At 53.4% G+C, this 12,817-nt stretch overlaps 1 protein-coding gene across 1 annotated transcript in view; it reads right to left on the bottom strand.

The window, feature by feature from the left end:
- Window positions 1–12,817, bottom strand: part of LOC104997873 (calpain-2 catalytic subunit) — a 54,472-nt gene that overhangs the window by 11,654 nt on the left and 30,001 nt on the right. The window contains exons 5-13 of the mRNA XM_010852839.1: window positions 12,654–12,737; window positions 10,968–11,053; window positions 9,687–9,761; window positions 8,821–8,981; window positions 6,833–7,002; window positions 5,095–5,106; window positions 3,697–3,908; window positions 1,863–1,899; window positions 876–941 (exon numbers count right to left, since the gene is read on the bottom strand). Of these exons, the coding sequence (XP_010851141.1) occupies window positions 876–941; window positions 1,863–1,899; window positions 3,697–3,908; window positions 5,095–5,106; window positions 6,833–7,002; window positions 8,821–8,981; window positions 9,687–9,761; window positions 10,968–11,053; window positions 12,654–12,737 (903 nt within the window). The remainder of the gene's footprint in view (window positions 1–875; window positions 942–1,862; window positions 1,900–3,696; window positions 3,909–5,094; window positions 5,107–6,832; window positions 7,003–8,820; window positions 8,982–9,686; window positions 9,762–10,967; window positions 11,054–12,653; window positions 12,738–12,817) is intronic.

Raw genomic sequence — 12,817 nt, 5'->3', positions numbered from 1 at the left:
AAAACCAAGACCTGTGGCGTTAGTTGGAACCAGCTGTCTCCAAGAACTGGCCCAGCACTTTCTCTGTGGCCTCTGATGCCAGAGCCCCTCAGGAGTGGTGTGGGTGCCTCTGTTCACGTACACATATTGTGTAACTGGGGGACAAGCCCTATTATTTGAGACCAAGGTTGACACTGTGCCTTCGTGGGGGGTGTGTGTATGTCGGTGTGTATGATTCAATTAGTGGGGAAATGGATCTCTGTGATGCTCCTTCCATTAGAAACCAGGAGGCATGCAGGAGCAGGTGGTGCCTGCTTCAGCTCTTTGATGAGGAGGCCTAGGTGAGTCGACAGTGGACACTGGCAAGAGCTAGCATCCTCCATATATGGAGGAAAATGCATTTTTTGAAGTTGTTGGAACAGGAGGCCCACTAACTTTGTAGTGGACCGAAGCCCAAGTGGCTGAGAGATTTCTTTTTAAAGAACAGGGATGTCTGGTACTCTGTTGCTTACATCCTTGAGATTAAAGACCCGCCACCTCCCCAAATGTTTTTGTGGGAATCAAGGAGAAGGGGCCAAGTTCCACGCCTCAGTCACAGTGGCAGAGAGCAAATGACACAGACACAGGAGAGGCCCGGAGTCCTCAGGTAGGAGGATCTCATCGAGAGCTGACCAGACAGCGGAAGCCCCTGTCGACTGATGCACAAAAGTTCTAGGGAGGCCGTTAGCAAGGAATCTCAATGGAAACCTCAGTTACATTTGCAACTCCTCTTTGCTTTTGTTCTGTTTGTTTTTTGTTTCTGCTCCCCGCTTAAATGGAAGTCTCCTTGAGGACAAAGACTGTCCCATTTTTGGTATCAAAGCAGGACACATAACAGGGACCTGGGGACCACTCACCTCTCCTGCCAGCTGGGCAAACAGTCTCCTGAATCCATCATCGATGTCATCCTCGCTGATGTCAATCTGGAAGGCGAGGGAGACCCAGGAGTGAGAGAGGGTGACCAGCAGATGTCTACTCTCCCTTCCAGGGTGGCCTCCCCTCCCTGCTCAGGAACCCTCTCTCCCTCTCTTGGGCCTGAATTCTAAGGTTACTGAGATTAAGGACAGGTGAGGAATTAATAAAAGAATTTTTTCCAGTTAAAACCCACGAGAGGAAATATGTATACTATGTGAGAGGGAATTACACTCTCATTTCTCACATTGACATCTTCTCTGACATTCCACTAAAATGGACTTTCATGATCTAATTAACAAGCGCTCAGAAACATAAGGACTAGCTGGCAAGTTCTGGAAGGACACTGACCACGTCGAGAGCACAGATATGAGGCTGTTGGAAATCGTTCTGTCTCTCACTGTGACGAGTGTGGAGCCTCGGCAGCTGAGAGTAACAGAATCACGGAGCCCCGGCGGGCATCGGGACGGCCGAAGAGTGCTCCTTCCTCTGTGTGGTCCCCTTCCTCCACCTGGGCCAAGTCTGCAAGGCCTGAGCTGTAGCCCTCAAAGCCCTCAGGCCTTACCCCGAATCACAACTCTGGGGACTCTGGGGACCCTGAGAAATCTTGTGCAGCACTTTGGTTTAATCAGTGAGAAAACTGAGGTCCAGAAAGGGGAGTGACAAGACCGCCCACTGCTCAGAGCAGCTGGGGGGTCCCATCCTCCGTGGTACCCATGCCTGTGGGCTACGCCTGGGGCGCCGCCCAGGCCCCACGTGGCAGCCAGAACCGGTGCAGGAGGGGCCCTCAGACTCCCAGGCCAGGGCTGCACCCCAGCTTCAAGCTGTGCTCCTGAAGTCCCAGGGGCCTCCGAAACCCCTGGGGTTATTTTCTGCTCCTCTCCTCTTGGGCTGTGTGGGACACAGGCATGGAATTCGAACAGTTACAGTACCTCGTCAATGTTGGCCTCGATTTCATCGTCGACAACTCTAGAAGCAGAAGGAAGGCGTGTGTTACTGCAGAGGGAGTGGGCAGAAATCCCTGCTAAAATGGAACTGGCATATTACACCCAGCATGGGGTGGGCACAGGGGGTTTCTCTGCATCCCAAGTTTCTGTGACAACACATCCCGTAATTTCAGCAGAAATTAAAGCAGAAACGATCTAAAAAAGTGTCATCACCAAAAACACTTGGAGCATCAGAATGTTTTTGGTCCCTAGTTTTTGGTCTTTATCAAAGAACACAGGCTTCCCATGTACTATGGCGGTGGTGCTCTGGCCTGGAGAACAGTTTTTAGGTTCCCTTGGAAACACTCTTTGCCCTCGTGAACACATCGAGAATCAGCATACCCTGCTGCCTAGGGCGGGAGGAGGCAGGCAGCCGGGGAGGCCTGGGGGAGATTTCAAATGAGGCTCGGGCACTGGCTGGTTTATCCCACGCCTGTGTGAAGGGCTGGGTCCTTCTGCTCTACAGTGAGGCAAGTTAAGCCCAGGAGGGTCTCCCTCCGGCCCCTGGGATCTCAAACTAGACCACCAAGAGTCCTGTCTACCGTGCTGATGCCTCACAGAAGGATGCACGCGGAGACTTCTTGGTGCTGACAGTTAGAATCAGGATTAATATCCTGGGACAAGAAGGTGGACACCTTTGAGGGATGGCGTGTCCCCTTGGGGGAGGGAGCTCCCCAAGAGATGGCAGAGTTGGTGGCGGGGCAGGAGGTGGTTGAGGTTTCCCCGGGAGGGGACTGAGGTTGACATAGGACCGTGTCATTCCAATGCACTGTGTCATGTCCCCATTTCCTTGTCAGTGGGGACCACAGGCTAAATACCAGGCCAGCCCCGAGGATCCTAGGAGCTGAGAGCAAGGCCCTGCCCCACGGCGAGCTTAAGCAGAGGAAGGGAGCCTGTCAGAGGCAGGAAAGCTACAGCCATGGCAGTGCTGTTACCCGTTCGACAACACCCCAGTTTTCTCAAGAGGACCTCCTTCTCTGCCGTGCACTGTCTTGGAGCCTGGGCCATCATCCTTGGCCCTCCTGCCTGCTGCCCTCCCCTTCTAGGCAGCTTCTAGAGCCCATCCAACGGAGACACTCTACTGAGTCTCTTGACCTTGAGCATGTGACTCAGGTCAGAGGGGACACGGCAGCCACCACAACCCCTGCTTCCCACACCCTGGTCCTCGGGAGCATCTGAGGTCCCTGCACTTTTCTATCCCGTTGTCCAGCCTCCCGTAGGTTCTAGAGAGTTCCATGGCCTTCCAGTAATCTCCATCTGCTTAAGTTACCCCAGGCTGATTACATCGCATGCAGTCAAGGGCCGAGATGAACAGACACAGTTGGGCAGCAGCCGGAGAAGCAGAAGCCACTAGAATTGAGGCTGTACTGACAGTGGCTTCAGCTAAAAAGGATCCTGGACAGCTGGGCTCCAGTGAGGAAGGGGGAACGCCTTGAGACCTAGTGATTGCCGCGGGGAGACTTACTCACACCCTTGGCTCTGCCAGGCCGGCGGACTGGGGACACAAGGATCCCACCAGCACTGCCCTAGTTGGTGGACATTCGGAGACACGGCTGTAAAGTCAGGCTCTGCGACTGGCTCTGCCACCACCCCTTTCTAACCCCAAAGATCCTGAGTGGCTATTTTCTTTGCTGACGTGATGACAGCGCTAGAGTTCTTCAATAGCTCGCCCCTGAAGCCGGCAGGTGTTATAGAAAAAGAAACTGACGTTCAGAGGAGTGAGGTTGCTCCAGGCAAGCCAGGAACAAGGGGCGCGGAGGAGGAGGGCTGAACGACCTACTGGTAGTCAGCTTTCTTCTCGGAAAAGACCCGGATGCAGAAGTCGCCGTCCTTGTTGGGCTCGAAGGTGGAGGGCACCACGATGTACTCCCCGGGGGGCAGCTTGAAGCGGTTGAGCACCTCCCGCAGGTTGATGAAGGTGTCCGACCGCTCCCGCGCTCTGGTTGTCAGGAAGAATTTTTTGCTGAGGTGGATGTTGGTCTGTCCAGTCAACTGGTGAAGAAAGAGGAGCATGTGGGAGTGGATGGAGGGAAGGGCTCCAAGCACCGCCCTCTCCACTCCTTGGGGTGAGAGGATCACAGCCATAAGGCTGGAGCATCACAGATAAAAAGCAAACCTTTCAGCCCAAACAGCAGCTCAGAGACACACGTAAGAGGGGACCCACATTCACCCACTGTCTGCAGACACCCCATCTCTTCGCTCAGACAGAGGTCCTCAGCCTTGCTGCAATGACTCGGGGATATCAGAGTCCCCGTGGCTGGGATCCGCTCGGTTCTGTGTGGTGTAGACACACTGACACAAGCAGACAGGTGAGGAGGGGTCCCAGCTCCCAAACCCGGGGTGTCAGTCTGTCCACAGCATCCGCAAAGACCCAGGACGCTACCAGGTGCTCTGCCTCGTTTGTGTTGACTTGAATAACCAACCGTGGCCTTTAAAGACACACACCGCAACTGTGCATCTCACCAGCTCAGTGAAGCCTGACTGTGGGCCTGTTAAGTGCTCTCAAGTATCTCAATGCATCCCAACAATCTGGTAAGGTGGATGGTTGGTCAGTTTTACTGACGAAGAAACTGACGTTCAGATAGGGCAAGTAAATTGTCCAAGGTCACACAGCCTGCAGGTGGCAGAGCTGGGAACGGGGTCCAGGTCTCTTGCTATGTCCCCCCATCTCCTTATAATACCACTTGTAGGGCTCATCATTTCTCTTTAGGCCAGTTTTTTTGTTTTGGTCATGCCATGAGGCAGGTGGGATCTTAGTTCCCTGACCAGGGATTGAACTTGCGCCCCCTACACTGGCAGTGCAGAGTTCTAACCACTGGACAGCCAGGGAAGTCCCTCTAGCCTATTTTAGGAGCACTACAGGACTCTTGAGAAGAGTCTCCTGCAGTTCCAGGACCAACGAACCTCCACCCAGGACTAAATGTGTCTGACTCTGCGGGCCTCAGGGAGAAAGTACGTTCCATTGGGACTGTCCCGGACCCCTCCCCATGTGCTTAGACCGTGAGACCTAGGACCTGAGCAACCTCACCAGGGCTTAGGGGGCGGGGGTGGGCATTCACTCTTCATAGACATGAGCCCCTGCCCAGACTTCACGAGACCCCAGAGCCAGCAGTCTAAGCCTTTTCCTTGTTGGTGAACCTGAGCCCCAAGGATGGGGGCTGTCGCGTGCCAGACGTACCTCCTCTGGAACCTGCAAATAAAGGAAAGCATGTGTAATTCAGACTCTGGAAGAGCTCCATAAAGAAATGTCACCACTGAGATGGTCTCCTTTGTTACTCTACTCCTTCTGTAGCCTTAGCAAGAATAACTAAGTCATCAAAATAAGTATTTTCCAAGGAACTCAAAGCATTCTCACATTTAAAAAAAAATTCTTAGGACTTAGCAATAATGAGGATGAGCGCTTAGCACCATTCCTAACTTACAGAGCATGAAACCAAGGCTTGGAGCTGTGAAGTGGCTGTCTACAGTTACCAGCTGCCTGCAGCAAAGCCTACACCCCTCCTTCCCCCCGGGAAAACAAAGCTGAGCTGCTTGAAGAAGCAGCAGGATGTGCTCTGGCCTGGAGCCAGCAGGTGTCAGTTCTAGGTTCCTATTGGCCACCTCCATCTGTATTTCCTCAAGTAAGTCTCTTCCCTTCTCTGGCCTCAGTTTCCTTATCTCTAAAATGGGATCAAATGACCCCCCAGGTCCTTCTCAGCTCTCGCAGCCCATGGCTAGATTTCCTGGCCTGTGAGTGGTGGGGGTAGGGTGGGCTGGGTGTCACAATTCAGTCTGCATTTTTCTGGCAGTTATTCTGTCCCAGCTCTGAAGTCCTCAGCTCCTACTTCAGAGACTGAGGAGCTTGGAATTGTGTGCATTTTTAGCAAAGATGATGTTTGCCCAACTCCACCTGTTCGTGTGTGAGAAGGTAGATCACTGCCCTGATGAGTGAAGTGAGCAGAGAGCCTTCTCTCTGACACTGTGCCTGACTCCCACGTGCTGTGCTGGGAGCCTGGCTCTCGGGGGATGGTGGGAACCCTAATTTGCAATATTTCCTAATTTCTACAGTGTAAATACTGCCCACTCCTTGTCAAGGTCATTTTTGGGCTGCCAAAGTGACTTCACTGAAAGGTGGGGCCAGGGAGAGTGGGCCAGCTCCAGCACATCACCAGGGCCCCCCACCACACAGATGTGCACCCCACTTCAGTGGCTCTGAAGTCCTCCTTTCACCCCTCTTCTCCCACTGCTCACCCCAGGCTGGGAGAAACTCTTCTCTGTGCTGTAGAAAGGAGTGGGGAGGGGACCCAGTAGTGGCAATGACATGGCTGCTCTCTGACTGTGGCTGAGCTGGGCTTTGGTTTATTTTGCAAAGTTCCAGAAGAAAGGACATGGGGGCAGTCACCGTGCCTGTGTGGGGGCCGGGGTCCACCTGCGGAGCCCTGGTTGAAGCCAAAGACCAACTAACTGCTCCCCTGCCCAGTGCTCTGCCATAAGAGCAGACACTCTGTGGACTCGGACCAGAGAGGCACCTGCCGGCTCAGTTCTTGCCCTCACGCTGGTGCCCGGTGTGGTTCCATATGCTCTGTCCTCAGTTCACATCTGTTCGATTTACTGGAGGTTGACGACCAACCAGAGTGCCAGGCCTGGGGATGTGAGAAGGGCCACAGAGGCCATTTGATACCATGGGACCTCCGGAAGCTGGCTGCAGGGAAAGGGGGGCCTCCAGCGACACAGACCAACTGCAGGGACCTCCCTACATGACTTCTCCTAAGACTGGCCTGGACCCTGGCTTTGGTTTTCTTTGGCCAAGCTTCTGGTTTGGAGCCCCCTCCCCAGGTCTGCTTCTGGGGTTGGCAGAGATTAAGAGCCGAGAAGGAAGGGAAGGCGGAGCCCCGCCCCCGTGGATGCCCCGCCCCGCGGACGCCCCGCCCCCATACCTCATAGATGCCGAAGCCAATCGTGTGCATGTCCTCGCCCATCTTCCTCTGCCGCCGCCGGTGCTTCTGGATGAGGCCCACCAGGAAGGTGCAGCCGCTCTCTCCGTCCTCCTGGTCCTCGTCCTCTTCCTCCAGCTTGATCAGGTACTGAGGGTTCATCCAGAACGTGTCTGCAGACAGACAGGGGCGGGGTCAGTCACCCAACACACAACACACGGGATCCCGGCCCGGCAGGTGTGCATGGGGGGAGGAGGCTGCTGGGAGTGGGGTGAGGGTCGGGGGTGGGGGAGATGGACGAGGAACCAGAGACCAGGACTGGAGGGGGGCGTGCATTTCTCACCCTGGAACAGGGTGGTCAGAGCTGAGGCCCAGATCTCCTTTGGATCAGCTATGACATCCCCTACTTTTTCCTCCCCTCACCAGGCTCTAACTCGGGGGTCAGAGATGGCTCGGACGGCATGGCTAGGGAGACTTGGGGACTAGCTCTGCAGCCCCCTCAATGAACTAAGGGCCAGGAACATCAGTGCACAATCTCAGCCTCTTGTTCTGTGTCCCTGTCCTCCTGGGCCTGTGCCCTTGCCCACTCCCATGGTGCTGGAAGGAGCTGAGATTCATTCATTTTAAGGATAATTAATATGATTGCCTCCCCTTCCTTGATGGGATAATACTTGGATTCTGGAAATAAAGGCATCATCTAGTATGTGTTAGTCACTCAGTCGTGTCTGACTCTTTGCGACCCCATGGACTATCGGTTGCCAGACTCCTCTGTCCATGGGATTCTCTAGACAAGAATACTGGAGAGGGTTGCCATTGCCCTCTCCAAACATCTAGTATAGGGCTTGGCAAACTATGGCTCTATGAGCTGCTGGATGCCTGTTTTTACAAATAAAGTTTTATTAGCACACAGCCACATCCATTCATTAAGTATGGCTGCCTTTGGGCTACAGCAACAGTTGAGAGTTACCATAGAGACTGGGTGGTCCACAGAGCCAGGTATCAACTATCTGTCCCCCAAGAGAGAGTTTACCAACCCCTGAAATAAGGGGTGGAAGATAGTCTTGTCTGAGGCAGAGGACAGTCTCCTAGAACCTCTGGAACTTGCTTGGTGGCTGCACACATGAGGTGAAGGATTAAAAGCACCAGAGCTACAGGCACCAGCTAGTCCCAGTCTGACTACTTGTTCTGTGGCCCGAGCATACCACTCAGAGCCTCGGTTTCTTCATCTGTAACAGAGAATCCATATATGACCATGACTTGCCACTGCAGTGCTTAAAGGCTGACTTCACAGCCAGACTGCTTGGGTTCTTAACCCTAGGCACAGTCAAGGCTCTGTGGCCCTTGGGCAAGACATTTAATTTCACCAATTCCCCTCATCTTAAGGATGGAGATGATAATAAAGTGCCTGCCCCAGAAGTCTTCTGTGAAGACTAGCACCCAATGTGTCTTCCACAATCGGCAGATGTCATCGTGATGAGACAGTTTCTGAGGTAGAGAGGGCAGGGGAGGACTGGGTCATCGAGGCAGAAGAGTCAAGGGAATCAACAAAGGATGAACCACTAGAGGAATCCTCACTGCCACCTCCTCTGAGCAGGGCCCCATCAGCACTGGCTGAGTGAATTGGGCACAAAAGTGTTGCCAGGCAACAACCAGGGCCTGGATGTGCAGAGACCCAGTGGGTGAGAACCTCTGCTGGGCTAAGCTGCTTGGGCTTTGGGTGGATAAAGTAGCCCATGGGCATGAAGTGGGGTTAGTGCTACCTCAGTGTGAGGTCATGGCATCAGGGAATCTAGGGCCTGGAGAGGAATCACAGACTCAGCACATCTTGGGTTCTGCCCAGGCAGGTAGAAAGGTGAGTACAGAAGGGAAGGGGCTGAGGAGACCGAGAGGGTGTTGAGATGGAGACTCAGGAAGGAGAGACAGAGGGCCCCAGTGGTAGGAGCAGCCAGGCTGGGGTGCAGCACCCCAGGGTAAGGTTGAGGGGGGCTCACTCGGGTAGTTCCTGCAGCCGCCCGCAGTGGAGCCCCGCCTCCAGTTCCCATCCATCTTGGTGAGTTTCCACTTCTTGTAGGTGTCACTGGTGAGTGTGTCAGGGGTCAGGTTGCAGATTTCCAGGCGGGAATAGTGTCTCAGGAAGTCGTTGAAAGACATCCTGCAAAAGCAAGGACTCATGACCCAGGCTGCCAGAGGATGTACTGGCAAGCCTGGACCTTCCACCCAAGGCCAGACTAGGATGCAGTTAGAGCAGCCAGTGGACAGCATATCAGGGCCGCATGGCCACTAGGTCAGCCATCAGACGGCGCCGGTTCCGGTCCTGGTGCTGCCACCTTCCAGCTGGTAATCTTGAACAAGTTACCTAAGCCTCTCTGAAACTCAGAACTCTCATCTGTAGAAACGGGGGTGTCAAAGGAGACACGAGTATCAAATGAGACAAAATATGGACACTCAGTTGGTAAGATGCCAGGACTGTACAGATGTGGGTGGTCTCAGAGCAGCACAGACACAGATGCCCAGGCCCATCCCTGTTCTCCCAGGGACCTGTTTCTTGAGGCCTTGGGAAGATTCTCTAGGAACTTGTTAGGAGTGAAGTCCATCTTTCCCCTCTTTTTCTCGTGTTCCCAGGACCTGAACACTCCTGCAGGAATTCATAGCCTTCTCTGCTCAGCTGCTCAGCTTTGAAACCCAATTGTTGAGATGGATAAATTGAAGAGGTTCAGGAACTTTTTTGTTCAAGGTCTTACAGTGAATTTAAAACAACAAAACCCTGATCCCACACTCCTGTGCCCTCCACACAATAATCTCACTCAATTTTGAGTAAAGATCAGTCACCTTTTTTCTTAAAGCCCAAGAATCTTACCAGAATTCCCCATCCTCATGCTGTCTAGTCAGCGTTTCCCTCACCTCGGGGTCGACTGTGTTCCAGTTTGGGCAGCTGGAAAACCAAGCGATGGGACAGACATTAGAAACTAGTGTGGAGCAATGACTTCTCCCCAAGTTGCTCCAAATTTGAGGACCAGGGACACGTTCTCTCATCTGAGGGCCCAGACCCCAGTAAGGAAGGGAAGTGACACCCAGGTGGCTGAGAGGTGCAGGGCAGTAGGGTGAGAGGATACCTTATCCTGGAAGATGGGGGCAAGGAAGATTCCAAAGAATGAACACAGCCCATTGGATAGACAGGAAGTAGCATCAGTGACCCAAACTGAGAAGGGCTTGGCAGCTCTTTTAAGGGGTGACTAGAAATCCAATCGGAGAAGGCAATAGCACCCCACTCCAGTACTTTTGCCTAGAAAATCCCATGGACGGAGGAGCCTGCTAGGTTGCAGTCCATGGGGTTGCTAGAGTCGGACATGACTGAGCGACTTTGCTTTTATTTTTCACTTTCATTCATTGGAGAAGGAAATGGCAACCCACTCCAGTGTTCTTGCCTGGAGAATCCCAGGGACAGCGGAGCCTGGTGGGCTGCCGTCTACGGGGTCGCACAGAGTCAGACACAACTGAAGCGACTTAGCAGCAGCAGCAGCAGAAATCCAATGGAGGGGGGAGGGGGTGCTCATCTTGGCCTCTGCAGCTGACCTGCGGGCCCTGGCGGGTGTCTCTCTGCCAAAGCAGAGGCTGCCTGGGAATTGGCCAGGGAAAAGGTGGAATTGTAGCTGCTGGGCTGTGGAGGAGGACGAGGAGATAGGAGCAGTGGAAGACCAGGAGAGGGGCTCATGGGAGATTTCACCCTAGAGCTGAAGGTTGAACAGGCCAACCAAGAACCCTGGACATCAACAGAGGACTTCTATTGGCACAACGTTTACATCCTTGGGATAGAACGAGTGCTTGAAGGAGGAAAGATGTGTATTTTCTCTGAAGATCCAATAGCAGAGTGACTTTGAGCCAGCGAAGGGGTGGACCATGAGCTGATGAAAGGATGAGCATCCCGGGAGCTTGGGCCTTGAAAGGCAGCCAGGTGGCTGGAGTGTTGTGGTTAAGAGTCCTGAGGGGCCACCAGCCCCATGGGTCCCACTCGGGGTGGGGGAACCCTGTGCTCTGGGACTTTATTCTCAGCACAGCCGCCGTGCGTGCTCTCCTTAGCTCCCCTCCCAGAGCTTCCTGGCCGGACGCCCCCCACCCAGACCCCCACCACCCTCCTCACTTGTCATTCCACTGCCCGGTCCACTCCACCTCTCCCCAGGGATTCCGGATTCGGATTAGCTTCTGCAGGCTTCCTCTGCTTTCCACCTGAAGGATGGGTGGGTGAAGGAGAGGAGGGAGATGCTGAGTTCAAGCCAGGCCTGGAGGTTCTCCGGCCCAAAGCCCCTTTCTCCATGAGGCAGGGATGGGAGCCATGTTACAAGGGGGATCACAAAAGGGAGAAGGGTTTGACCCCTAGACTCTCGCTGCTGCTCAGCTTGTGGCAGCTCCTGGGTCTAACCCTCAGAAGACCAGGGCTCTTCAACCTCCGTTGTGAGCCGGAGGCACAAACGCCCTTGTTCTGGGCTCTGCACTGGCACGTCACCTATGAACCTCCGTTCAGCTGACTATAATAGGATGTATTTTTGTCACAGGAGCTCCGTCAAATGAACACTGGTGATGACAAGCAAAACGGTACATGGATCTTGACTAAACCTTGGACTGGGGGCATTGAGGAGGCTATAAAAGACATTTTGGAGCAACTGGGGAAATGTTTATATGCACTATTTATTGCATCACATTATTGAATTAATGTTTATTTCTTCAGCATGAAAACAGTACTGGGATTATGTAAGACAGTGTCCCTGTGGGCAGGAGATAAATATTGAAATATCAGGAGCGGGTGAAGTGTTGTGACATTTGCGATTTCCTTCCAAATGGCTCAGAAAGAAAGTGCACACTAAGCGATGAAACAGCTGTGGAAAATCTTAACCATTGTTGAATCCAGGGAAATAGCATTTGAATGTTTACTGTATGATTCTTTCAGCTTTTCTGTAGACTTGAGATTTTTCAAAATACAAAGATGTGGGGAGTTGGATAAAACAAAGATTCAAGGTTAAAAACAAAAAACCGCACTGGGTATGTCAGACGACCTAGGATCTAGTCTTCATTCAGTGATTAGAAGATGGCTATCTAACAACATTTATAGTAATGATACGGAGAAGGCAATGGCACCCCACTCCAGTACTTTGCCTGGAAAATCCCATGGATGGAGGAGCCTGATAGGCTGCAGTCCATGGGGTCGCTACGAGTCGGACTCGACTGAAGCGACTCAGCAGCAGCAGCAGCAGCAGCATGGTAACGATAATAACAGCCAAGTCAAGGAGAGCGATTTGTTTATACACAACTTGTCAGGAAGTCTGAGCACTTTACACGTATTAACTCGTTTGATTCACCTCAACAACCTTACAACGGGTATCACTGTATTATTGTTTCTAATTCAACTTTGAGGAAACTGGGGAGTAGAAGAGAGTTTAAACACTTGCCCAGGCCAACAGCGTGCAAGGGGCAGAGTCAGATTTGAACACTAACTGGGGCACTAATGCTTTTGTGAGATCAAATGTGAAAGCACTTTAAAGAGGCTGGAACACGACACTGTGTCGTGTTCTCTTTAGCTGGTCTGGAGGAGGGAGGCGATTCTGGAACTTGATGGCACTGCGCCTGGCCCCACTCGCGGCCAGCAGAGGGCAGCGCGCGGCCGGCAGGCGCTGGGGAGGGCCACCCGTCGCGAGCCCTGAACTTCAGCAACTCGGGGCTGCTGGGAAAGGACCGGGAACGCGGGGCCCCACCCTCGGCAAGCAGGCAAAAATGTGCTTCTGCCATCGGGTGAGGGAGAGAAAGATCCCCAGGAATGCCTGCCGGGCGTTACCTCCTCGGCGCCGGTCACCGAGTACGCGTGCCCCTTCACCAGCTTCTGGAACGTGATGGCCTCCGAGTCCGCAGCGCTGGTGATCTGCAAACGCGGGAGAATCAGTCCGGCCTCCACATCCCGCCTTCTCCCTCCTTCCCTCCCTCGCTCGGGTCCTACCGCAG

This window comes from Bison bison, unplaced genomic scaffold (genome assembly GCF_000754665.1).
Source record: "Bison bison bison isolate TAMUID 2011002044 unplaced genomic scaffold, Bison_UMD1.0 scf7180017864317, whole genome shotgun sequence".
NCBI lineage: Eukaryota > Metazoa > Chordata > Mammalia > Artiodactyla > Bovidae > Bison > Bison bison.
Note: the sequence above shows the minus strand (reverse complement) of the source record. Positions and strands in the feature narration are given on the sequence as shown.